This window comes from Trachemys scripta, chromosome 1 (assembly GCF_013100865.1).
Source record: "Trachemys scripta elegans isolate TJP31775 chromosome 1, CAS_Tse_1.0, whole genome shotgun sequence".
Classification (NCBI taxonomy): domain Eukaryota; kingdom Metazoa; phylum Chordata; order Testudines; family Emydidae; genus Trachemys; species Trachemys scripta.
This window is the reverse complement of record NC_048298.1, coordinates 169,067,491-169,093,328: the sequence shown is the minus strand read 5'-3', so window position 1 is coordinate 169,093,328 and position 25,838 is coordinate 169,067,491. Positions and strand designations below refer to the sequence as shown.

Genomic DNA, 25,838 nt, shown 5'->3' with positions numbered 1-25,838 from the left:
TGCTCCGTCAATTACTCTCTCTCCATCCTTGTTCTTCAATGCTGTTACGCACAATCTATACTGCGCCAATTCCCGCTTGCATGTCCTGAGGCTCTTGCGTGATTCAGCTGTTTTAAGGAGCTTTTCTTTCCAGAAGTTCTCAAAGTCGTCCTTCAGTTTTTGCTGTATGAGCTTGCACAGAATGGAGTACTCAAAGTTGTTATCCGAGCTCCTTTTCATATTTCTCCGCTTCTCTAACAATCTTTTCGTTTAGTTCAAGATTCTTCCCTTTGCCTTCTTCATCTTTTCAATTTCAGCTGGTTTTTATGCAACGTCTCAGCTTGTCAGCAAAGATACTATAGTCCTCATCACACTTTTCCGTCTGGCTCCAGTCAAACCCAGAAATCGCTTTCTACAGCTTTACTTCATCTAATGTCTTCGGGCGCTGTTTCCTGTTTGCCATCTGTAAAGCTTTCTTTTCCACTACTTCGTCGAAAATCAACTTCGCTCTAAGCAGGCAATGGTCACTGCTGGTGTTGAAGGCCTGCACCACAGAGACGTCTTGAATGATGCACTTTTTATTGACTAAAATATAGTCAATTTCATTCTTACTCTTCGCGTTTGGTGCAATCCATGTCCACCTTTTTGCAATCTTCTTTTTGTACCAGGTGTTTGCCAAGTAGACTTCTTTCATTTCTGCCATTGTTACCAGCCTCTCTCCTCTTTCATTTCTTTCGCCGCTGCCGTATCTCCCCATGAACTTTTCGCCAGCTTTCCCTCGCCCGACTTTAGCATTGAAATCTCCCATCGTGACAGTATAAGTGGACTTTTGTGTGAGGGCTCTTTCAAACTCTTGGTAGACTTCTTGCACTTCTTCATCCTTACTTGCACTTGTGGGAGTGTAGGCCTGGATGACCTTGAGGATAGCTTTTGACTCCATCTGAAGATGAGGCACACCAATATGTGATATTAGCTGGCATAATATGACTTACTGATGATAAATCCGACTCCTCCAATGTTTCTAGCGCCATCTCCCTTTCAGAGCCTCACAGTGCTTCCATCCTTCGAGTTGACTTCCAACTCCTTCTTTCGTCGGGTTTCACAGATATCGAGGATATTGCATCTTATCCTTTTCTTCTCCTCCATCAGATGGTTTAACATTTCCTCTCTCACCAGCGACCTACAATTGTAAGTACACACAGCGAGCATTGTCCTTTTCCATTTTGGCCTAGCACCTGACATTTTTTAGCAACCTTTTGTTGCTCAATTTCCACTCCACCACTGAAGAACGGTGTGATGACATGCAGGGAACTAAGACCCATTTACTCATGTTATTTTAGCCGTTAAAGTTAAGCCATCCCATTGGCTAGGCGGGCAGGCATACGTACCTTCTCAAGCTTAGCTAGCCTTCAACCTCTAAGGAGAAAGAAAAGCGCTCTTTGCTCTGAAAGAGCAATCCCCCTCCTTGGATCGGATATTCCGACACCTTTGTAGCATGGTTAGGCCTACCAGGGCATAAGCCCCGCTACTGTAGTTATCAGACGGCCAGGGTCACAACTGCACCACGATGAGGTGCTGAGGTAGGATTTTGCAGCGGGGAGTCTAACCATGCCCCAATAAAGTAGATCGTCTGGGTAGGTACAAGCACCGACTTCTCCTTGTTAATGAAAATACTGAGATATGTGAGGAGAGCATGAAGAGCTAAGACAGCTGAGATGAGGCCTTGTTAGGACAGCACAACAAGGAGCCAGTTGTCCAGGTAGGGGAACATGGAGTAGCATATGTGCTGCTATAGCAGTAAAGATTGTTGTGAAGACTCACAGTGCAGTTGCTATGCCAAAGGGAAGGACTCTTAATTGGTAATGGTGGTGTCCGACCCTGAATTGGAGAAATTTCTTGTGGGCTGGGTGAATGGCAATGTGGAAATAAGTCTCCTTCATATTGAGAGCTGCGAACCAGTGCCTGGGTGAGGGAGGGTATAACACTGCTCTACAGCCAAAATGCTTCTGAAATAAATGTAGTCAAACTTTACTAATTCTGGGTCACTGAGAACGAAAATGATGCTTAAAATTGTTGATTGGCTCTAGTTTTCAAGATATGCTATTGGGTCAGTATATACGACCCTTGACTTGGGAATGGCGGAAGATAAGTGAGTTATAAAGGGAAGGGAACTCAATTTAAACCAGAAATAACTAAATTACATCTTTGACTGGATCTATGAATAAATCTATGACTGGGTTTGGACAGTACTTGCTTTTTAGGCAAAACAATGAATGACGTAATCTGAAGCTAGTATTGCATCATATATGATATGAATTGCATCATGTTATTTCTATAAGTCATGGATGATGCAATCATAATGAAACTTACATCACTCTGCTGAACAAATTGCCCTATATCAGCTCTAGAAATCATACAGTGTCGTGCTCTCTTATTTGTCAGTGTTTGATTTTGCAAAGGGACACATTTCTGTTTAGCCAAAGTGAGCAGAGATGCCTCGTACTTGTGTGAACAGTGCAGATAACTTCTGCTATGTTTGTGGTGAAGTGACTTTTGCATCACAAAAGCGCAGTATAACCACTATGGTTAAGAAAGCCTATCGTCTTTATTTTGGCTGCAAAATTGGAGATCAGGACAAGCGATGGGCCCCATACATATGCTGCAACACTTGTGCAACAAATCTTCGCCAATGGTTGAACAGGAAAAGGAAATCTATGCCTTTTGCAGTGCCAATGATTTGGAGAAAGCCAACAGATCATACCAGCAATTGTTACTTCTGCATGGTGCCTCCAGTTGGGAAAGGTGTGTCAAAGAAGAAGAAGTGGACTGTGCATTATCCAAACATTCCATCAGCTATATGCCCAGTACCCCACGGAGAAGGACTGCCGGTTCCTAATGCACCAGAATCACTCTCACTTGAGTCAGACGAGGAAGAGGAAGAGGATGAAACTTCTGGTCCTGAACCATCAATGTCACAGGACCCACATTTTCTCCCATCCTCCTCCTCTGAACTACACCTCATAACACAAGGTGAACTGAATGACCTTTTCAGGGATTTGGAACTACCCAAGAGTAAGGCAGAGCTGTTGGGCTCCAGACTACAGCAGTGGAATCTCCTGGCAGGTGATGTTAGGGTTTCCATGTTCCGTGACCGTCAAAAGGATCTTGTCCCATTCTTCTTCAGGGAAGGTGATCTTGTAGCCTGCAACAAGATCGATGGTGTGATGGCAGCCCTCAACATCGTTCACTATCCAGATGAGTGGAGACTGTTCATTGATTCATCGAAGATGAGTCTTAAAGCTGTGTTACTGCATAATGGCAATGTTTTGCCATCAATTCCAGTTGGTCATGCAGTCCATATGAAGGAAACCTATGACAACATGAAACAACTTTTGAGGTGCATAAACTATGACCAATGTCAGTGGCAGCTTTGTGGCTATTTGAAGGTTGTTGCTCTCTTGCTTGGTCTGCAGACTGGATACACAAAGTACTGCTGTTTTCTCTGTGAATGGGATAGTTGTGCAAGAGATTCCCACTACATCAAGAAAGATTGGCCACTCGGACAGTCATTGGAGCCTGGGAGGAAAAGTGTTCAGCATCCACCACTTGTTGAATCAAGGAAGATTTTGTTACCACCCTTCAGACCCAGCTTGATGTGTAACTTTGTCAAGGCCATTGACAAAACACAAGCAGCTTTCAAGTACCTCCGTGGAAAATTTCCAAGGTTAAGTGAAGCTAAGATAAAGGAAGGTGTCTTTGTTGGTCCTCAGATTCGTGAACTTCTTCGAGATGATGCATTTGACCGTGCACTGCGTGGCAAGGAAAAGACGGCATGGAAAGCCTTCCAGTTAGTGGCAATAAATTTTCTCGGAAACAACAAGGCGGACAACTACAGGTTGTTGGTGGAAAACCTCCTCAAGGCATACAAAAGCCTTGGTTGCAACATGTCACTAAAGATAAATTTTTTGCACTCTCATCTAGATTTTTTTTCCACCGAACTGCTGAGCTGTGAGTGACGAGCTCGGCGAGCGATTTCACCAGGACATTGCAACAATGGAGAAACGCTATCAGGGCAAATGGAGCCCATCAATGCTTGCAGACTATTGCTGGACAGTGACAAGAGATGCTCCATTTAATGAATACAAGAGACAAGCCAAGAAGCGCCGAGTAGACACTGAATAGGACTAAACTACGTACATATTAGTTTTTTGCCTTTTGTTTCATAATAAATTTTATTTATATAACCCTTTTGCTGATTTTTAAAGTGTTACATAAACAGGACAGGTGAAATATTATCATGTAAAGCAACCATGAACACATGAAAAGACCTAGGTTTACAATTTATTATTAAAACTCTACTACCTACACAATATACATAGACATAAAATGTAAAAACTTAAATATCTTAGACACAGTAGCCAATCAGTTGGTTTAATTGTCATATTTGAATTCAGCACATCAAAATACATAATAAATAGCACATTTTCTTTCTGAAGCAGATGACTTCTCAAAAATTGTAGACCAGTGTAATCAACACTAGCATCTCCATATGGAATTTGGCATCCCTGATAAAGGTGTTGAGCGGTTGTCCAGAATGGGGCATAACCCTCCACCCTTCTTTGGGATGAGGAAATATGGTGAATAAACCCGCCGTCCCCTGTAGCGAAGTGGGGCAGGCTCTATGGTGCCCTTAAGGAGAAGGGCATCAGCTTCTTGTTGGAGGATGCACTGGGGGGATGGATCCCCACAGGAAATCCAGGGTGGGCAAAGAAGCAGAAACAACAGGAATTCTATGGAATATCCATGATGGATGATCTTCAGTACCCAATTGTCTGTGGTGATCTTGCCCCAACTGTGGGTGACTAGGGCAAGACAGCCCCAAAGACAATATGGGGTGCAATAGGGATCAGGAAATGTTTGCTGTTCTCAACCTGCACATCAAAACTGCTGTTTTGACTGCTTCTGGGAGAGGGTCAAGGAGGTGGTTGTGGCGGTGGCAGATGTGGGGTAACGTGACCTCTGTGACCAGTGTCATCTATGTGGCGGCTCCTGCTGGAGTTGGTAGTATGCCGGACAGGGGGAGTGGCCAAGGCACTTGAGAGTGGCTCGAGAGTATGAGAGAATGGAGGGACTCATCTGTTTTCTTGTTGAACAGTTTGTGTGTGTCAAAGGGGAGGTCCTCAGTGGTGGTTTGAACCTCCTAAGGGAAACAGGACAACTGCAGCCAGGAGTCCCTGAGGAGCATGAACCCGACTGCCAGAGAATGAGAGGCAGTCAGCAGCATCCACAGCAGCCTGGAAGCCCACCTTCACCAGTCTCCCCTCATCCAGCAGCACTTGGAACTGCTGCTGTCTGCCCGGTGGCAGCTGGTCTTTGAATTCAAATAGTTCGTTATAATTGTGAAAGTCATTTCCCCAGAATAGCTTAATTGGAGATACAAAACTGGAGCCCCACTGAGGAATAGACTTTCCTGCTCAGCAGGTCGATCTTCTTCAATGCCCTGTCTGGGAGAGCAGATTTCTGTGGCTGCTGGCAGGCCTGCTGTGGACCACCAGGGAGTTGGGAAGTGAGTGGGCAAACAAAGTCTGCTACTTAGCAGGGACAAAGTACCTCCTCTCTGCCCTCTTGGGAGTGGGGGCCACAGGAGACGGGAGTGTGCGAAGCTAAGAACATGAAGGGACAGGGATTCCGACTCCATCCATGAGGCGTAAAAGCGAACTGGAGTAGCATCGTCCCGCACGACCTATTATAGTCTGAGCTACAAACAGAAGGGGACACACATGTGGGTCAACTGACACTGCTAGGAAAGCATTCTGGCTCCAGGGTATGGCACGCACACACACCCATGTTGGGAATCCATATGGGGCCATCACTTGAGGAAGAAATAAGTATTTTCTAGATTCACACACGCTGATTTTGCTGAAATATTTTTATCTGTTTATAGCCATTTAGCACTGTAGAAGTATTCCCAGATGAGCCTTACCCAAAGCCATGGAGTGGCAAGTCTGCTTTGGACACTTACTGCCATGAAAACTGAAAACATTATACAGGCAGTCCTCAGACTTACGACGCAATTGTAAGGAACAAATTGTGTCGTAAGTCAGAACGTCGGAACTCGGAACTGCAAGTATTGTAACCTCGAAACCTACAGTCATAAGTCGAATTACAGTGTCAATGTAGAAGTGTCGTAAGTGCCATTCATAACTCCAACATTGTAAACTCGGGGACTGCCTGTACACTGGTATAATGAGAGGATGTCAACTGGTAAGCAAAACAACACTAAATGGCAAAGAGTAACACTGCCTAATTTTGTCATCTGTATGTAACAGTCACATATTTGAATGCTAAAACCTTGAATACAGTACAGATTTAAAAAAATGAATCCTTCTAGATTTTGTTTAAATGCAGGCTTGATAATAGTCACAAGCAACAAACAATTGTGTATATGCCACTCTCCAAAACTAATCTAAGTACATTTTAGAGTTTACTACAATGTAAACTCGTTTTTCTCTAGACAGAATCTCAATACTTCTGCTGGTTCCTAAGGTAGTCCACAGGAATGAAGTTTTACAAGCTCCCTTTTTCCAACTCAATATTATTGTGATGAGCTTCAGATTTTGAAATCCAGTCTGAATTTGCCATTTTGTGTAACACAGTGTATTTGTTTTTAAATCCAAAGAATGTCAACACTACCAGATTTCCAAACAGATCACAAAAATAAAAAATACCAAAATTACCAAGACAAAAATAAATAAATAACTTAAGGATATGTATACCAATTGAGTTGCATATAATTCTAAATGGAAAAGACTTTTCCTATGTTTAGCAGAAGCGTTTGTAATTTATATAATCTTGCTCTTTTGAACAATCAATCTGCACATTCAAATGATCATAATCAACGTTAGATATTACTCCATCCAACTCTTTAAAAATAAATAAGCAGTTGTAGCCTGCCATTTTCTGACACCTGGAAAATGATGTTCAACTATCATTTTAGTATGGCTATAAAACTTTTCCTTTTGTTAGTTTATTTATGCTGACCCCACATGCAGCAAAAAGTAGTGCTATAAAAACGTGAATTTCACAAATTACAAGTAATTCATCTGAAACGTAAAAGTGATCTGACTGCAGGTTCAAATGAAACAAATGATAGTCCAGTTATTTCCTCACTACTGAAGTGCATTACCAGTTATTTTGTAAAGGGATTTAACTATACATTTTTTTAGACAGAATGCTCAGATGTAGTTCTGTAAGTTTGTTTATATTTAAAAACAATGATAAAATGCATTTTCTCTTAGCTAAGGCCTGAATTCACATTTCTTCTGCAACAGCCAATGATATCTGAAACATGACTTTGCTCTTTTAAATGATCGCTACATGTAGAAAAACATTAAATGGATTTTCAATATTAAGCTAGGTCAGGGATTGGCAACTTTCCGCATGTGGCCTCCCAGGATAAGTCACCTGGCGGGCTGGGCCAGTTTGTTTAACTGCCGCGTCCGCGGGTTCGGCCGATTGCGGCTCCCACTGGCCGCAGTTCGCCATTCCAGGCCAATGGGGGCTGCAGGAAGCAGCGCGGGCCAAGGGATGTGCTGGGGATGGGAAAGGATGGGGGCCAAAGACAACACCACAAGGAGATGACCTTCATTATGGACAGCTGTTCTCATCTCAGTAGCTAATTAGATGTGTTTATGCAAAATCTAGATTTCCAAGCACAAGGTAAATTCTTTTCACATATTAAAAAAAGTCAGAAGCAATAAATTCCAGACTCCTATGTAGACCCAGGCTGTATCATATGGATGAGTGCTGGATGGCATTCCAGCGAGACATCTGGTTAAGTACTGATATCATACCATGTGAATCCCAGTCATACTTTTAGGGAAGGAATTTAAGAGGGGAAAAAAGAGAGTCTTCAAGCACTTCTGAAATGCAAGTTCATTGCACTGAATTTTATACTTATACTTAGTGATTTGGGAATGTTGAAACACCTTCATCCTACATAAAGAGTTCTGTAGTTCATATTTAAATCAGATGGGAAGGTTTCACCACATCAGCACCTCCCTAAACAAAATGCCCACTGTTTACAACCTTCCAAATCCATTAGTGAAAATCAAATCCAGAGTAATGACACAGTGCAACAACTTGTAAGGATTAATATCTGAAGAGGTAGAAGATTAAGTGCTCCTACAGGGATTAACCCTTATGGTAAAAGCATGAGCTGTGTAAAAGCATATTTTAAGATTAGTTTCTGAAATACAATGGGTATTAACAGCTCAGTCTCTTCTCTCTTTCTATGAAAACCTTCAGATGCTAGGAAGGATATTGGTAAAATGGTAACTCACATCTAAACTTACTTTAGATTTTGATATCCTTTTCATTAGGCTGTCAATTAATTGCAGTTAACACACAAAAAAATTAATCATGATTTTAAAAATTGTGATTAATTGCATTTTTAATAGCGCTGTTAAAAATAGAATACCAATTGAAATGTATTAAATATTTTGGATATTTTTCTACATTTTCAAACCCATTGATTTCAATTACAAACACAGAATACAAAGTGTAAAGTGCTCACTTTACATTATTTTTATTACAAATATTTGCACTGTAAAAATGATAAACAAAAGAAACAGTATTTTTCAATTTACCTCATACAATTACTGTAGTCAATGTCTTTATCGTGAAAGTGCAACTTACAAATGTAGATTTTTTTTTGTTACATAACTGCACTCAAAAACAAACCAATGTAAAACTTTAGAGCCTACAAGTCCACTCAGTCCTACTTCTTGTTCAGCCAATTGCTCAAACAAGTTTGTTTACATTTACAGGAGATAATGTTGTCCGCTTCTTATTTACAAATGTCACCTAAAAGTGAGAACAGGGGTTCACATGGCACTTTTTTAGCCAACATTGCAATGTATTTACGTGCCAGGTATGCTAAACATTCATATGCTCCTTCATGCTTCGGCTCTATTTTACCTGAATTTTGCCATATATTGTGTCTTATGGCAGTTTCGGATGACAACCCAGCACTTGTTGTTCGATTTAAGAACACTTTCACCGCAGATCTGACAAAACACAAAAAGGTACCAATTCGGGATTTCTAAAGATAGCTACAGCATGAGACCCAGGATTTAAGAATATGAAGTGTCTTCTAAAATCTGAGAGTGATGAGCTGGAGAGGATGCTTTCAGAAGTCTTAAAAGAGCAACACTCCAATATGGAAACTACAGAACCCGAACCACCAAAAAAGAAAATCAACTTTCTGGTGGTGTCACCTGACTCAGATGATGAAAATGAACATGCGTCAGTCTGCACTGCTTTAGATCGTTATTGAGCAGAACCAGTCATTAGCATGGACATACATCCTCGAAAATGGTTGGAAAAGCATGAAGGAACATATGAATCTTTACCATAACTGGCACAAATATCTTGCAATGTTGGCTTCAAAAGTGCCAAGCGAACACCTGTTCTCACTTTCATGTGACATTGTAAACACCAAGCAGGCAGCACTATCTCCCATAAATGTAAACAAATTGTTTGTCTAAGCAATTGGCTGAACAAGAAGTAGGACTGAGTGGACTTCTAGGCTCTGAAGTTTTACATTTTTTTTAGTTTTCAAATAGAGGTTTTTTGTATATAATGCTACATTTATAAGTTACACTTTCACAATAAAGAGATTGCACTACAGTACTTGTATTAACTGAATTGAAAAATACTGTTTCTTTTGTTTCTTTTTTAGTGCAAATATTTGTAATAAAAATATATAAAGTGAGCATTGTACACTTTTATTCTACGTTGTAAGTGAAATCAATAGATTAGAAAATGTAGAAAACGTCCAAATATATTTAAATGGTATTTATTATTCTTTACTGGCACGATTAATTGCACAATTAATCGTGATAATTTTTTTTAATTACTTGACAGCCTTACTTTTCATTAAAAAAAACAAAACAAAAAACACACACTCCATAATCTATATTATGGCAATAGATCTGGCATTATAAGAGGAAAGAAATACCAAAATGGAAAAAATCTTTAAAAATACTTACTGAAGTCGCCAGTAAGAAACACTGCTTCTGCCCCTGGAGCCCACTCTTTGCAAAATAGTCCACCATCCACAAGTTGATTGACTCCAAATGTTTTGTAACTTTTTGAAAATGTATCAAGGCCGCCTTCATTTTCTTCAATGTTCTTCAATCGGTCATGAAACACGGTATACCTTTCAAACAACAACATTAAATATATTTTAGAAAATTTAGCCATCTTATTTATAGTAGGTACGCAGATCAACACAGGACAATTTCTTATCTTAATGCATACACAGGTGTATTTTCGATTAGGCAGAGTACAGTGGCGTTTCCTCAGACTATGGTACTATACATTCCTTTATGTATTTAAAAAAAATAGCAGGTATTTACTTCATGCAGTTGAACTTATCTTGGCAATATTTTGATACAGCACAAGGTTTACAGTACAAAAAAGCCAGCCGCACTTCCCCCTACAATAGGGGTAGTCAATAGGTGGATGGTGGTCCAAATCCAACCACCAGATGCTTTTGAATGGACCCAAAAACTTATTTAAATTATTTTCTCTGGGAACCTTGATAAAAAATAATTGAGTACCCCTAGCCTACAGTTTTTCACTTTACAGAAACTGTCTGTGGTTTAAGCCTACATACTGAAATTTGTGATTGACAGCCCAGAAGTCATAAGGTTATTAAACAATAAAAGGAGGACTTCACTCACACTAAGCAGCCCAGCAATTTTCCTAATGTGGCCTATAACCAATAGCATATAGGAAGATATCCTATAGGTTTGAAAATTTCTACTGCAAGTACTGTAAATACAATAGGATCTCAATTAAGCTTAGCATCCAACAGGTCATGGCCAGCAGCAGTGCAAGACATAGGCAAGGGCCTTTTAATACCAGAAATATTTGAGAGCTACTAGACAAAGAAATAGTACTAGGTGAGTTATACAAGTTATGTGAACTTTGTTCAATTGCTCCAAGTAGTCACACTGAAGACTAGTAATGCCACAATACCATTAACGTCCCAGCCTTGAAGTGATCATTTTGATCTTGGTGGCAAATTCTGTCACCCTTACCTCCTAAAACAGTGAGACTACTCAGGGTAAGAGGTCAAGTGTGAATAAGAGCAACAGAATCAGGCCCTTAAAACTTAAAATAGTTCTCACATGGATTGCAACCACTTAGCCTTCCCCCACAAACTATAGTATTCAGATGGGTGGTAGTTTGCTAACAAGTCCAAAAACAGTCAGTCAGACAAGCCTATTATATGTTGAAGCTTGTATCCTTTTTAGGAGAAGATAAAGATTTCATGGCTATCTAACCGCAAAATGGTCTACTCATCTGCCAAATTGCAATTTACTGTGTTATCAACAAAACTAAAATGCCAGAAATATGCTGCCTCCAAAATTTACTTATGCCAGTACACTTAAAGTTACACCCCCACCACCCCATCAACCCCCTCCAAAATAATTTTAAGGTACTTTTTTTTTTTCTTTGATAGCAAGGAAAAAATAGAGAATGGCAGCACTGTGGTATTATACTGAGTTATTAAAGATATCCACTTTGAAGAGTCATTCATTCAAAAGGGACCATCAATCATAGTGACAACTAAGATATTACACCTTCAAGAAATGTCAACATCTGGACACCATTATGAGATTAATTTAAAGTTTTGGTTCAGAACTGGTCTCTTCAGTGGCAGAGAATTTGTGATAGAAAGGTTCAAGGTGTCCCCATTTGTTGGTTATTTCAATTGAAACAGGCTTATTTATATTAATGTTTACAGAGAGTTTTATTATTTTCTTAAGATTAATCTCCCCAACAGCTTTTATTATGAAGACAGATATTCACCGTGAAACCACTGTGACTCAAAAGAGGGAAGCCCCAGGATATAGTAAACAATATACTCATACCTCCCTAATGCCCATCCCCTAGTAACACTTCTGTAAATTTGCTCATGGGTGTCATGCCTCAAAATTGAGTCATGATTCCTGCGCCGTCTATGATCAATTTCATTTATAGTGCTATAGACAGCACAATGTGTCTTACAGGCCTCTGAATATAAAGATGTCATTTTCAAGAAAAAAAGTACAACAGTTGATTTTTAACAGTTTTATTTGCATGCACTACATATGTCAAACACAAGCGTAGAAAAGATTTATAAAAAAAATTAAGAGAAAGGTTAAACACACCAGTAAAGAGCAACTCACTGAAACCTGCCTCAAAAGTTCAACATCTGACATTTGGCAAGATTATTCCATTATCAACAGGATCTCCTTGCAAGTGGAAGGAGCATTCCATTGGTTATAGAGATTATATACTGCGTAATAAATTTCTAGTTTGCTATACAATGACATAATGAATGTGCCACATGCAGTCTTAAGCCACACAGAAACCACCCCAAGAGAGCTGTATGCAACATTGTTTTTAAATAGTCATACTGCAGTAGCACCCAGCAGCCCTCAGACCCGCTATAATGCATATGAACTTAATGAGGCAATCCCCTGAGGTCAGTTGGAGTTTTATCATTGACTTTAAATAGAGCCAGGATTTCATTTCAAGGAGATTACATATATATATGCATGCAACAGAAAAAACACAGTTACCTACCTAACAATGGTTACTGTTGTTATTCGAGATGCGTTGCTCATGTCCATTCCATACTAGGTGTGTGCACGCCCACGTGCGCAGCTGGAGATTTTTGCCTTAGCGGTACCTGTGGGGATGGCTGTGGTGCCCTCTGGAGTGCCATGCTCATGCAGTATCATCACCCCCTCTGTTCTTCTTGCCGACAACTCCGACAGAGGGGTAGGAGGATGGGTAATGGAATGGACATGAGCAAAACATCTAAGAACAACAGTTATGAAGGTAGGTAACCGTTTTTTCTTCTTCGAGTGATTGCTCGTGTTGATTCCATTCTAGATGACTCACAAGCAGAATCAACAGAGGTGTGCTCACAGTTCACAGTCTCGCAGCATGCAGCATTGCTTTGCCAAAACCAGCATCGTTTCAAGCCTGCTGGGTCAACGCATAGTGTGACGCGAACATGTGGACGGACGACCAGGTCGCAGCCGAACAGATCTCTTTGATCGACACCTGAGCCAGGAAGGCAGCTGACGATGCCTGTGCCCTAGTCGACTGAGCTGTCACAATCGCTGACAGAGGCACCCTTGCCAGCTCGTAGCAATAGCAGATACAGGCCGAGATTCAAGACAAGATTCTCTGGGCTGACACTAGGCAACCTTTCATCTGGTCAGCTACAGCAACAAACAACTGTGTTGACCTATGGGACAGCTTTGTTCTATCAATGTAGAAGGCCAGCGCCCATCTGACGTCCAAGGTATGCAGCCTGAGCTCCTCATCCATTGCATGAGGCTTTGGACAAAGGACTGGTAAGTAAATATCTTGACCAGTGTGGAACTGGGAGACTACCTTGGGCAGAAAGGCAGGGTGCAGACACAGCTGGACCTTGTCCTTGTAGAAGACTGTCTAGGGTGGCTCTGATATGAGCACCCTAATCTCGGACACCCTATGGGCCGAGGTTATAACAACCAAGAAAGAGACCTTCCAGGAGAGAATCAGGAGGGAGCAGGAAGCCAAGGGTTCGAAGGGGGAGGTCATCTAGTCCAACCACCTGCTCAAAGAAGGACCAATCCCCAGGCAGATTTTTGCCCCAGATCCCTAAATGGACCCATCAAGGATTGAACTCACACCCCTGGGTTTAGCAGGCCAATACTGGTCTCAGACATGCGGGTAAAGGCGCTCCAAACTCTTCAGGAAATGCCCCATCATGGGATGGGCAAAGACCGACCGGCCTCAAAGCGGAGGATGGAACATCAAAATGGCCTCCAGGTCTACCTTGATTGAAGATAGTGACTGATCTTGGTGCTCAAGGTGCAGTAAATAGTCCAGAATGTCCTGCAGCAGGGCCTCATCCATGTGAATGTGTTGGTCCATGGCCCAACACATGAACAGCTTCCACTTTGCCACATATATTGCCCTGGTGGACTGTTTTCTGCTACCAAGCAAAACCTGCTGGACATCAGTGGAACAGCCCCATTCGTCCGCACTGAGCCACACAGAAGCCAAGCTGTCAAGTGCAGCAAATTCAGGTGCAAGTGCAGCAGGTTGCAGTGGTTCTATGACAGCAGATCTGGCCGATGAGGTAGCTGCGGGTGGTTGCTGAGAGACTCAGCAGCATGATGAACCAGTGGTGACAAGGCTCGCTGGGGCTATGAGGATGACCATTGCTTTGTCAGGAGCAAGACTCTGTGGATTAACTGCACCGGCAGGAAGGCGTACATCAACACTCCCAACCACGGAATGAGGAATGTGTCCAACAAGGAGCCCTTGTCCCTGGCCTGCAGAGAATAGAACACGTGGCACTTCCTGTTCTGTCTGGACACAAACAGGTCCACCTGTGGAGACTCCCACCTGTGAAAGATTAGGGAGACCACCTCTGGATGGAGCGACAATTTGTGGCGAGATGAGAAGTCCTGCTGAGGTGATCTGCCATTGACATTCCTGGCTCCGGGAAAGTGGGCAGCTACCAGATGAATGGCAGGTAAAGTCCCAGAGGCTGAGCACTTCCCAACAAAGGGCCAGTGACCTGACTCTGACCTGCCTGTTGATGTAGTACATTGTAGCTATATTGTCCATCAGAATCTGCATCACCCTGCCCTTCAGGTGGGGCAAGAACACCTGGCAGGCCTGGCAAACCACTCTGAGCTCCCTGATGTTGATATGAAGGGCAAGATCGCTGTGTAGCCAGCGACCCTGGGTGTTGAGCTCGCCAAGATGGGCTCTCCAGCCCAGGTCCGATGCACCCGAAACCAGGGTAAGCGACGGAGATGGGGTCACAAAGAGAACCCCTTGTAGCACCAACTCTGGATCCAGCCACCAGTCTAAGGATGAGAGGATGCAGCTTGGCACCATGACTACCCTGTCCAAGGTGTGCCTACTGGGGATAGAGACTGAGGCCAACAATGCCTGAAAAGTTCACAGGCACATGTGGGCTGTGGTAAGAGAATGGCTCTTCATGTGGACAATCAAGTCAGACATGACCTGGAGGCATGCTTCCAGAAGGAAGGCCCTGCTCACGTGGAGTCGAGAACTGCTCCAATAAACTCTATGTGCTGGACTGGTGCTAATGTGGACTTTACGGTGTTTTACAGGCCCAGATCACTGCAGATGGATCACACCAGGTCGATGCTCCATTTGATCTGCTCTGGAGACCTACCCTTGATGAGCCAGTTGTTGACATATGGGAAGATCTACCCCACGCCCCCAACATCTCACGTAAGCTGCTACCAGCGCCACACATTTAGTGAACACCCTGGGAGCCAAAGACAGGCCAAAGGGTAATGCCGTGAACTGGAAGTGACGCCCGACCACTATAAAGCACAAAAAATGCCTGTGGCCTGGGAATATAGAGACATGAAAGTAAGTGTCCTTTAAGCCAGGATCTGCCAAGAGCGGCATACCAGTCCCCCAGATCCAGGGAAGGGATGATGGAGGCCAGGGAGACCATGTGGAACTTCAACTTCTTGAGACCACACAGGTCCAAGCTGGGCCTGAGGTCCCCTTTGGCCTTTGGGATTAGGAAGTAGCAGGAGTAGAAGCCTCTTCTTTCCAGGTCGCAAGGAATCTCTTCCACAGCCCCCAAACTCAGGAGCGTCTTTATCTCCTGAATGAGGAACTGCTCATGAGAAGGGTCCCTGAAGAGGGATGGGAAAATGGGGCTTGAGGGGCGGGAAGGAGGGGCAGCCAGGAAGTGCAGGGTATAGCCCTGGGCCACTATGTCCACAACCCAGTGGTCTGACATAAACCACGACCCAGCCGAGCGGTAGGTGGAAAGGCAGTTGAGGAAAAGGCGGGTAGGATCTGGTCAACTGACTAGAGCGTCATTTTCAGGCGCACCCTCCAAACGATCACTTCTGGCCCCCTGGGTGTTTGGCTACCTCAGGCTCGGTTGGCAAGCGGGAGGAAGAAGGGCAATGACGACTAAAACTAGTTTCCCTTCTCCTCGTAGGTCCCTGATCAGTCTGCTAGGGTCTTGGCAGCGGTGGTGGTCGGAAGGGCTTCCTGGCTGATTGTGGCATGTGCACGCCCAACAAGCGAAGGGTAGCCCTAGTGTCCTTCAACCCGTGGAGCTTATCATCCGTTTGGTCTGAGAACAGACCAACTCCATCAAAGAGGAGGTCCTGGATTGAGGCCTGCATCTCCTGGGAGAGTCCTGCAGTCTGGAGCCAGGAACAATGTCACATGACCACCATCAATGCAACCACCCTTGCTACCGAGTCCACCACGTCCCATGCCATTTGCAGGGAGCATCTGGACGACGCCTTGCCCTCCTCCACCAGCATGCCAAACTCTTGGGCCAAACCCTGAGGATTCCTGGAGGTTTTTGAGACTGTCCCAGAGATTAAAATTGTACCAGCCCAGCAGGGTCTGATGATTTGCCACCCAAAATTGTTGGCTGACAGTAGAAAATCTTTATCCCAAATAAATCAAGTTTCTTAGCATCCTTGTTTTTGGCAGTCTAGGAAGTGGGGACCTGCTTGTCTTTTTCATTGGCTGCAGAGACAAAAGGCTAATGAACACCTCAGCCAGCTGTCTATGGGATCAAAGGGACCATCATCTGATTAAGTGGCCACTCTTCCATGGGGGGGGGGGCGGGGAGGAAACGCAAATCTATATTTTGACAAAGAAGCAGGTCCCTGGCCACACAGACTGTCTCCTGAACATTGGTTGGAGATGATTCTTGCACAAGAGAAAGGGGTATAAGAGGAGAGGGCAGACACCCCAAATCATATCTCCCTTGCTCTCTACTCATGGTATTATCAACAGCCGAGGAACAAAGAAAGCAGCATTGGACTAGGAGGGAGATCCTGACAAAGAGTTCCTGCAGGTTTACTGGCTGAACCATGTGGGAAGAGAGGCCTTTGCTTTGTATTCGCTTAGCTTGTTAAGTTAAATGTTAATCACATTTTACCTTTTATTTCCTTGTAACCAATTCTGACTTGTATGCCTCTTTACTGGTCACAATCTCCCTTTCCATATTTAATACATTTGTTTCTTCATTTTAGTTAAATCAGTGTGTTTGGACTGAAATGTTTGGGAAATTCCATTTGGGATAACTAGATTTGTACATATTTTCTGCTAATAAATGACAGACTTTACATGAGCTTGTATCATCCAGGAGGGTGGAGGCCAGTACAAGATGCACATTTTTGTTGGAAAGTCTGGGACTTTGTTTACTGGTGTTGCTCTGTTATGTAATTAATGAGTGTCTGCACTCATACAGGATAGCTGGGAGTGATTTACATGCTGGAGGCTGTGTGTGATCAGGCCAGGAGTGGTTACTCTCACAGCAAAGCAGGGTAAAAGGCAGTCCAGATTGGAGCATTGAGGAGACATAGCTATCTGTCAGTCCAGATTGTACCCTGGGTAATGTCACAAATGCTCACTAGCAAGACCTCTCAGCTTTCCCTTTTCAAATAAATTCAGTAGTAACCCTCAAACACACCCCATTACCCAAAATAAAAACAAAGTTAGCACAACATCCAAATTCACTACTAAAAATGTTTTGCAATATAAAATAATTCTAACAAGTAAGTTATTCCAGAATTCTCACTCCAACATATTAGCCCTCCATCCCCACTCCGTCATGGTTTTTCAGCAGGATTTGAACTCAACCTTCACCTCCCCAGCACAGACTTCTTCAACCTACTACTGCTATCAGTGAAGTGGAAGGGGAAAGGTAGGTTGCCTGCCTCTGATGATCAGGCCACAGAGGGAGACACCATACTTGACTCAGGTACATAACCATTTGTTACCTAATATGTCAGCTATCAAGATTCCTGGGTTCTATTCCTGACTCTACTGGCTATAGACAGCATAGACAAACAATCTCCTTGAGTTATACACAGGAATTGAATCCAGGATCTCTAGATCCTAAAGCATTAGCCTCTATCACTTGAGCTAAAGGATCACATCCATGGAGGTACTAGGAGATTCATAAGCCTCTATATCTCACTGACCTAGTCTCTAGAGAGGGACAAAGAGAATGCTGTTAGTATTACAGAAGCACATGGATTTAGACTGCTTCCAAAAGCCAGCATGGCAGAGTGGGAGAGGCATAAGAACGGCCATACTGAGTCAGACCAAAGCTGCATCTAGCCCTGTATCCTGTCTTCTGACAGCAGCCAATGCCAGCTGCTCCAGAGGGAATTAACAGAACATCTACTCATCAAGTGATCCATCCTGTCACCCATTCCCAGCTTCTAGCATCCCATCTCTGTTTGCAGTGACCACCTTCCGGTTATCATCTGCAAAATGAGTTAAAGGTAATTGCCTGCTCCTAAGGGAGGGGTATGTGCTTGGTTAATAAGGGCCGTGAAGTGCACAGAAGTACTGAAAGCTGTCAGTAGAAGATCTGGGATTAGAACCCACAGACCTTTTGGCTTGTAGCTCAGAGTATCTATTTGAGAAATGGTCTCTCATGCTCTCATGTTACCACTTGTGCAAGAAAGTGAGAAATGCATAAGAGACATGCAACACTTCTCAGGTCTGTTCCTGCTCCTGTTGCAAACCGTACTATATCAGGTCAAAAACAGATTGATATTGAAAGGAAAAAATTAGATATGATGCCTTTGTTAGAGCATGGCAAAAAAGTGGGATGAGGGTGTACCCATCCACCAGTTCATTGCAAAGGGATTTACAACGGCAACAAAAAGCCTGTAGAGCACTCCTCCAAGCCATTGAAATGCAATGTACTGTTGACACTCCTTTACCATTGTAGTAACAGTTCACCTATTTTGGTTACTTACGTCTATCCTTTACTACACTTTTGCCATATCTGCTGAAAGGTTTGCATTTGAATTAAATAGCCACTATTCCTTTTAGTCTCTACTTTCCCCATTTTACTCAACTCTTCAAGTCAAATTCAATTCAGCTTATATATTTTAGAATAGGCAAACTAACATTTGTGCAGGAGTGTAACGTATAAAGTGAACAGAAAAGATTAATTTTCAAATAACTTGCTTTAGAAGCACCAAAGATCAATGGCTGACTTTACACAGATCAGCCCATTAGAGGAACCTGTCACTTTGCTTTTCTGATAGTTTAAAAAATGAACATTTCACTCATTTCTGCAATGATCCAAAGATGTCTATGTATGGGTGAATGTGTCCTTTCCCTATAAGCTCTAGCTGCACTATTAAAGTCACTCCATATGCAAATACTTCATCTTTCCCTCTTCTTTGAGCTATTCATTGGAATGCCATGGAACCCGTGGTGGTTTAACATTACATTCATCCCTTCATTGATCACCAGCAGACAGCACCAATCTGGAATCAAAGTTAAAAGTTCAACATTTGCATAGATAGGAATGGGTATGTTTTATTTACTTTAAGCGTCCCGATGTCCCTTTATGTTTTCAAATTCCAGTACATCATTTGTCATTTTCAGTTGTTTAAATGAGGTACAAGGCCTTGTGAACTCTTATGGAAATTAATGTTTAGTGTACAGTAAATCAGAATGGAAGCCTTGCATGGGGCAGAGTTAATTAGGTCAAATTTGAGAGTATGTGATAACTGTAAAAGTCTTCTTCTCCAGAAAACACAGCCTTGTAGTATCCCACTATAACTAACTGAACTTATTCTACATTTCCTCAGTAGTGCAGTTAGATTTCTTTCAAATTCTGATCAGAAAAACTGGTATATGAAGCATTTGAACTTCTGGATGCTGATAGTTATGTTTGTTGATGAGTACAACCATCTGTTTAATTAAGATTTGTTTCTACTTTATAGGATAATCTTTGCCCCGCAGGTCAAACAGCTGAAATTAGTCTTCTATACAGTCAGGACTACTAGAAAGGAAAGACTGGCTGGAAATAGCTAAATCCTGTATATAAAGTCAGAGGCATCTTAGTGCCTATTTCTGCAGCAGAAAGATACGTCTATCCTAATTTTAATACATTACTTGCATGGCAGTTAATTTGCTTACATCTAAAATGAATTTAATGTCTTTATTGTCCCCTTATATACACAATTTAAACTATCCCTACTGTCACTTTAGCCTTCAAGGTTTATTATGCCTTTCACCTTGAGGGAGTGTCTGCAGCTTCTTCAGCAGGTACAATCTCTCATTAGTACAAATAGAGCAGGTCAACAAAAGCCTATGGTGGGGCTAAGCAGAAGCTGTATTTTAATTACCTTTCTTACCTCCATTAAAAGTAGGGGAAATGTTTACTGCATTCTCCCCATCTCCAAACCAGAAACTAAGTCTGCAGTAAAAATGGAAGATACAAACTGGACACAATGTTTAAAGTTACACAAATTAATTCATTTATACTATGGCTAACTAATGAGCAATTATTTGTTCTGCCTAAAGTTCTCCATACAGATCATCTGATTTATTTATTTTTTTTAAGTAAATAAAAAATGCAGCAACATGCAAGTCCCAGCACTGAAATACCTCTTAATTTCCACAAATATGATGAAAAGAATCTAGAGTACTCAGAAAGATTAAATGATAATTATAAAGTTTTTCTTGACATTTCTAGTCAGCAGCTGCTAATTCTGGTAGAGATGTAAATACTAATAAGCAATTAAATCTAATAAGTAAGCAGTCTATTTTAATAATATTTCAGCAAGCAAACCATTGCTAACTTTAAAATGTTGGCACAGTGTTTTCTTAAACATGGAGTAAATTAGTTAAAACTGTAACCCTTTCCCTATTTTATTTTCTCAAATATTTTATGATATTAATGACTGTACTGACAGCAATTTGGCAGTCAGTGCATCTTGCAAGTTTTTTCCAGTTGCTTAACATTCAACATCCACACTGTTAATTCAGAACTAAAAGGTGAAAGTGAAAGTGATTAGAAAAAGATTTAAATACTGATTGTTTTTTTCATAGGTCATTTCACTGATTTTTCTGATCAGATTCCAGTATTTGAGAGCTGAATTACAAATATTTACCCTTCTCTAATATCAATTTCTTTCTACCAGAAGCCTAGAGAACTAGTTATTAAGGCACCAATCCTGCAAAAATACATGCACATAAACAACCCCATTTGCTTCAATGCGGCTACTCACCTGTGTAAATCTTTGCAGGATCAGGGCCTAAGAAGCATCTCTAGCGATCTGAGAGATATGTTGGGATATCAAGTATTCCATTTGAAAAATGACAACTAAACTTGGTAAAATAGTGCTCTGAGTCAATTTCAACATAAAGTTATTCTGCATTTATTTTCACGGTAATCAGAGTAGTTAGACTATATTTTTCATTGACAGCAGTCAAAAATAGAGTTTAAGCTTTCATTTTATATACTTTGCTAGTACATACTGGCTCAATTTAACTATGTAATATTTCCTGTTTAATCCATTGTTGTAAAAAGATTTTCCTACAAACGTTTTAAGTTGAAGAGCAGCTATTTCACTCAATGCTCATTGTTTCAATACATCTGTTTAACATCTAAATTGTAGATGGATTGCATGATGAAACAGCGTTTTCAGGGGTGTTTTTTTTTTTTTTTTTTTTTTTTTTTTTATAATTTTTTTTTTTTTATTTATTTTGCTGGGGGGTTTTTTTGATTTTTGGGGGGGGGGGGGGGGGGGGAAGAGGGGAGATAAACATAATAACTACAGAGAAACCACATCATATTTGAGGAGAATGCTGCAGAAAATGTAAAAAGATTTCTTTCTAGAAATCAGTAGACAGACTGTGTTAGCTCACGTTTGATATTACACAAGAGAAAATAAACTGAAAGGTCATCTCAACAGTTACAGTGTTGCCCTTTTCCAAGGTAATCAGCAGAGCATGTAGCAAAGACGCGAACACAAGCGTGACTGCAAAGACAGTAGCTGATAAAGAGGCATGCAGCCAAAAGTACATGGGACAAAATACTATACTTCCAATGCCAATTGAGGAGTGTGGCCAATTGAAGAGTGAGGCATTGGTAATTCTGATTTATTACTTTAATTTAAAATTGTGTTCTTGTTAAACATTCAAGTTTTCATATTGCCAAAAGACACCAGAATGTTTAATACTAACATTAATCACATACCTAGGTAAACTGAAAGAGCAATATCGTTATTAATTTGTTTGCAATGTTGAGACAATACAGTCATTAAAATTAATTTATCTAGTTTACTATGCATGTTTACTGTAACTATACAAGCTCCTTTTGGAATTCAACAGGGTTTAAATTAAGGACTAGATGGTAAACCTTTTCCATATTAAAATAAGCAGCTTAGTTTCTTCTCAGCACAGAATACTTATTGCTGGAATCTTCCACACAGACTTCTCAATCATATTAAAATAAGCTTTAAAAGCAAAAATAATTCAGACTCAACCATCTTAAAAGTTTTATTTACTTGAAGTATTTTAAATGGAGCTGTAGGTCGTAACATATCAATTCCCAGTTGAGTCCACTGTCAACTATTGCTAAAGGACTTATTTTGTATTAACAGATATCAAGGTTGAGTCTGGGAAAAAAAATAAACTCAGCAAGTCCCACAGCAACAATACTGACAGCTACAAAGTCCGAATCAAAACTCAGACTAAAATAATAGCTGCACTCAGGCTTTGGGAAAAAACAGGGACAATGTTGATCACTTCTGAAGAGCTTTTTTGGTTGGCAAGCCCTACTATTCCATAAAGCTTAAGACTTTCTTTACACATTGACAAGGCTAAGGAACCCAAGTATCAAGGGAATGGCAATGGGAACTATTTATAAAACTTTCTTAAAATATTTTTGGTATGATTCAGCACACCCCTACAGATTGTTAAGGATCAAAGTTCTGCACATAGTGACCTTGGTCCACAGCAGTTTATTTCTACCGCATTTAATTTTAGTTGGTTGCACTATGGAATGTGATCTTTAAATGGCCTTTATTAGTTTGTCACAGCAGTGAACATAAGAAGCCATCTGTTTCTTCTCAAATTTGGACTCCAAGTGTGCTCTATCAGTTTGGCTTCAGTTTTCTTGTTAATTCTGCAAGTAATGTTATCTTAAAGGAGCACAATAATATGCTGAATAGGATTTACCTTTCTACATCGATACTGAGCACAATAAGCTTTATACAAAAATCTTAATTCCCTACCAAAAGGGATGGGGGGACATCATCCTACAGTGTCAGAATTTCGTTCCTTGCCAACTTCACCCAAATCAACAGGATTTTGACTGGCACTGCTGGTTATGTTAACCATGCATCCACCTTTTGAAGGAATGTTACCCAAACTTATTCCACTGTTTAAACAAAAAAAACTATTGCTAAAGAGAGAACAATGAAGCAGCAATAGCTGCTCCAGCTTCACTATGAATTTCCATAATAAGCCTACTCCAGGTCCCTCTAGAATTCATCAGACCACTATCTGGTCTTTGAAAAGAGCCAGTAGCAGTTACCTAGAGGAAGAGGCAAGAAACCCTGTTGCTGTGATAAAAGTCTGTCCATGGGTGGGGGAAGAGAAGAGTTTCTTCACAACTTCTCTCCATCATTAGTTGGCCTCTGCCCTGAAGTATGAGTGTTTATATTCCCAATACTTTTTGGTTGTCTAGTGTAACTGTGGATGTTCATTATTCATACAAAACAAATAATCCTTTAAATCCTACTAAACCCAACTCATTTACACTTGCAATGAGTTCCAAAGATTTATTATATATGATGTACAAATATTTCATTTTATGTGCTTTAAATTTGTTGCCTTTCATTTTAACTGAATCCCCCCTTGTCGTATTACAGGGAAGAGTAAATAGCATCCAATTTACTTCCTCTATACTAAGCAACAGAGGGTCCTGTGGCACCTTTGAGACTAACAGAAGTATTGGGAGCATAAGCTTTCATGGATAAGAACCTCACTTCTTCAGATGCAAGAAGTGAGGTTCTTACCCACGAAAGCTTATGCTCCCAATACTTCTGTTAGTCTCAAAGGTGCCACAGGACCCTCTGTTGCTTTTTACAGATTCAGACTAACACGGCTACCCCTCTGATACTTGACTTCCTCTATACTGTTCTTTTATTATACTTCTCACTTTCCCTCTTATTAACCTGCTTGCCAATAAACTTTCCACTCATCCTATGGACATTTTTGCAAGTCTTTAATCATTCGTTACACACTTCTGGATCACTATCTTTTTGCTTTAATATGACCAAAACTGCTCTGTTTTCCAGGCAAGTCCATATAATACCATTAGATTTCCAACAATAGTTTTCTACCCCATTCCTTACACATTCTAACATTTTAGGATATTCACTAACTCTGCACTTTGGACAAAGGTTGTCAGTACTCTAGACAGCTCAAGTAAACTCAGTTCTTCCAACCTCCCAAATGCGACTGACTTTACATTTTAGAACCCAGTAATTTGTATGGAGTTGTCCATATTATTTCTTCCAGAATAGTGTCTCTTGTATTTGTTTGCACTGAATTTCATCCATTATCATAGTGTCCATTTGCATACTTTTGTTAAATATCAAGTCTTCTAACCTGACTAAATTGTGTCATCTGCAAATCTTGCCCCTTCAATATTAATCACATTTCCAGATTAAGATTATATTAGAATGCTGGTCCTTGCACCGATTTTGAGGCTTGCCACTGTTAACCTTGTGCCATGTTGAAAACTGACCATTTATTCCTTCTCAAACATTTCCTAGTCTTGATAAAAAAATATTACTTCTCACTCCCTCACTAATTTTCTTAGAAGCCTTGTGAAAAATAAATTTGTCATTCCAACTAAATTACAACTGTGGTTGTGACATAAATTCCCTGTAAACTGAGCAGCTGGGCAGTCACCCAGCAGGCTATCAAAGTGCCATGCAGTTCAGGTGTCCCTCCCTCCACTGCCATGTGCTGCTCCTGCCCTCTGCCTTGGAGCTGCTCCCAGGAGCCTCCCGCTTACTGTGCAGAGTGGGGGAGGGTGCTGATGTCAGTATGTCCCCTCCCCCCAACCCTGTACCCCATCTCCACAGAGTGGGGTGGGGGGAAAACACAGCAGGGCTCGGGATGGAGAGAGCTTGCTGGCAGCTGCTGCTGCTGTGTCTGAACTTACTGATCTACTTAAAAGGGCAGCGTACTTAAAATGGCATCAGCGTACTTAAACAGGCAATGCACGTCTCTGTCACACACACACACACACACACACACACACACACACACACACACTCCAACACATACTTGTACGGTTGTTTTTACTTCTTGATACTTCTTTCAAAGTGTGTTATTTTAGTTTTTTGACTGGTCTATGTATTTCATAATTTTTATTTCTCTTACGCTTAAATTTAGTTTTTTTGAGTAGTGAGTTCTAAAATGCCTAACCTGTCCTGGCTAGAGTAATCATCCCTATGGTAACATTTAAAAAATAGATATATATATTATCTAGGTTTTTGGTTTCTGCTGGTGGCGCATATCTGCACATTACCTCAATGTGGTGCACATAAAATTCATTCTGCACATGGATTGAAAAAATTAGAGGGAACACTGGTTGTGACCTGCAATAGATATGTCAGATTTTCCTTCCTGTCTGAAGCCAGAAGGAGACTTCTTGTATGTGAAGCACAACCTGGCAGCTATACTGGTAGAAGAAAAAATATTGGATTCAAGGGACAAGTACAGACACTACATCACACCAAAGAAGCTAAGGTGTTCTTGGACAGCCAGATTAAGGAAACATTAATACACTGGATTCAAATAAAGGAATACTGGAAGAAGAAAAAAAAAAAGTCAGGTAAAATAGACATCAAGGCCTGGCATTACAGGTTAGTATTTGTGTAGCAGTGAGAGCAGAAGTCAGGCTTCCAGAAAAAAAGAACAGAGACAGCATT

The 25,838-nt window shown here is 41.2% G+C and overlaps 1 protein-coding gene across 1 annotated transcript in view; it reads right to left on the bottom strand.

Moving 5' to 3' along the window:
• Window positions 1–25,838, bottom strand: part of GBE1 (1,4-alpha-glucan branching enzyme 1) — a 300,188-nt gene that overhangs the window by 213,040 nt on the left and 61,310 nt on the right. The window contains exon 2 of the mRNA XM_034792303.1: window positions 10,032–10,201. Within this exon, the coding sequence (XP_034648194.1) occupies window positions 10,032–10,201 (170 nt within the window). The remainder of the gene's footprint in view (window positions 1–10,031; window positions 10,202–25,838) is intronic.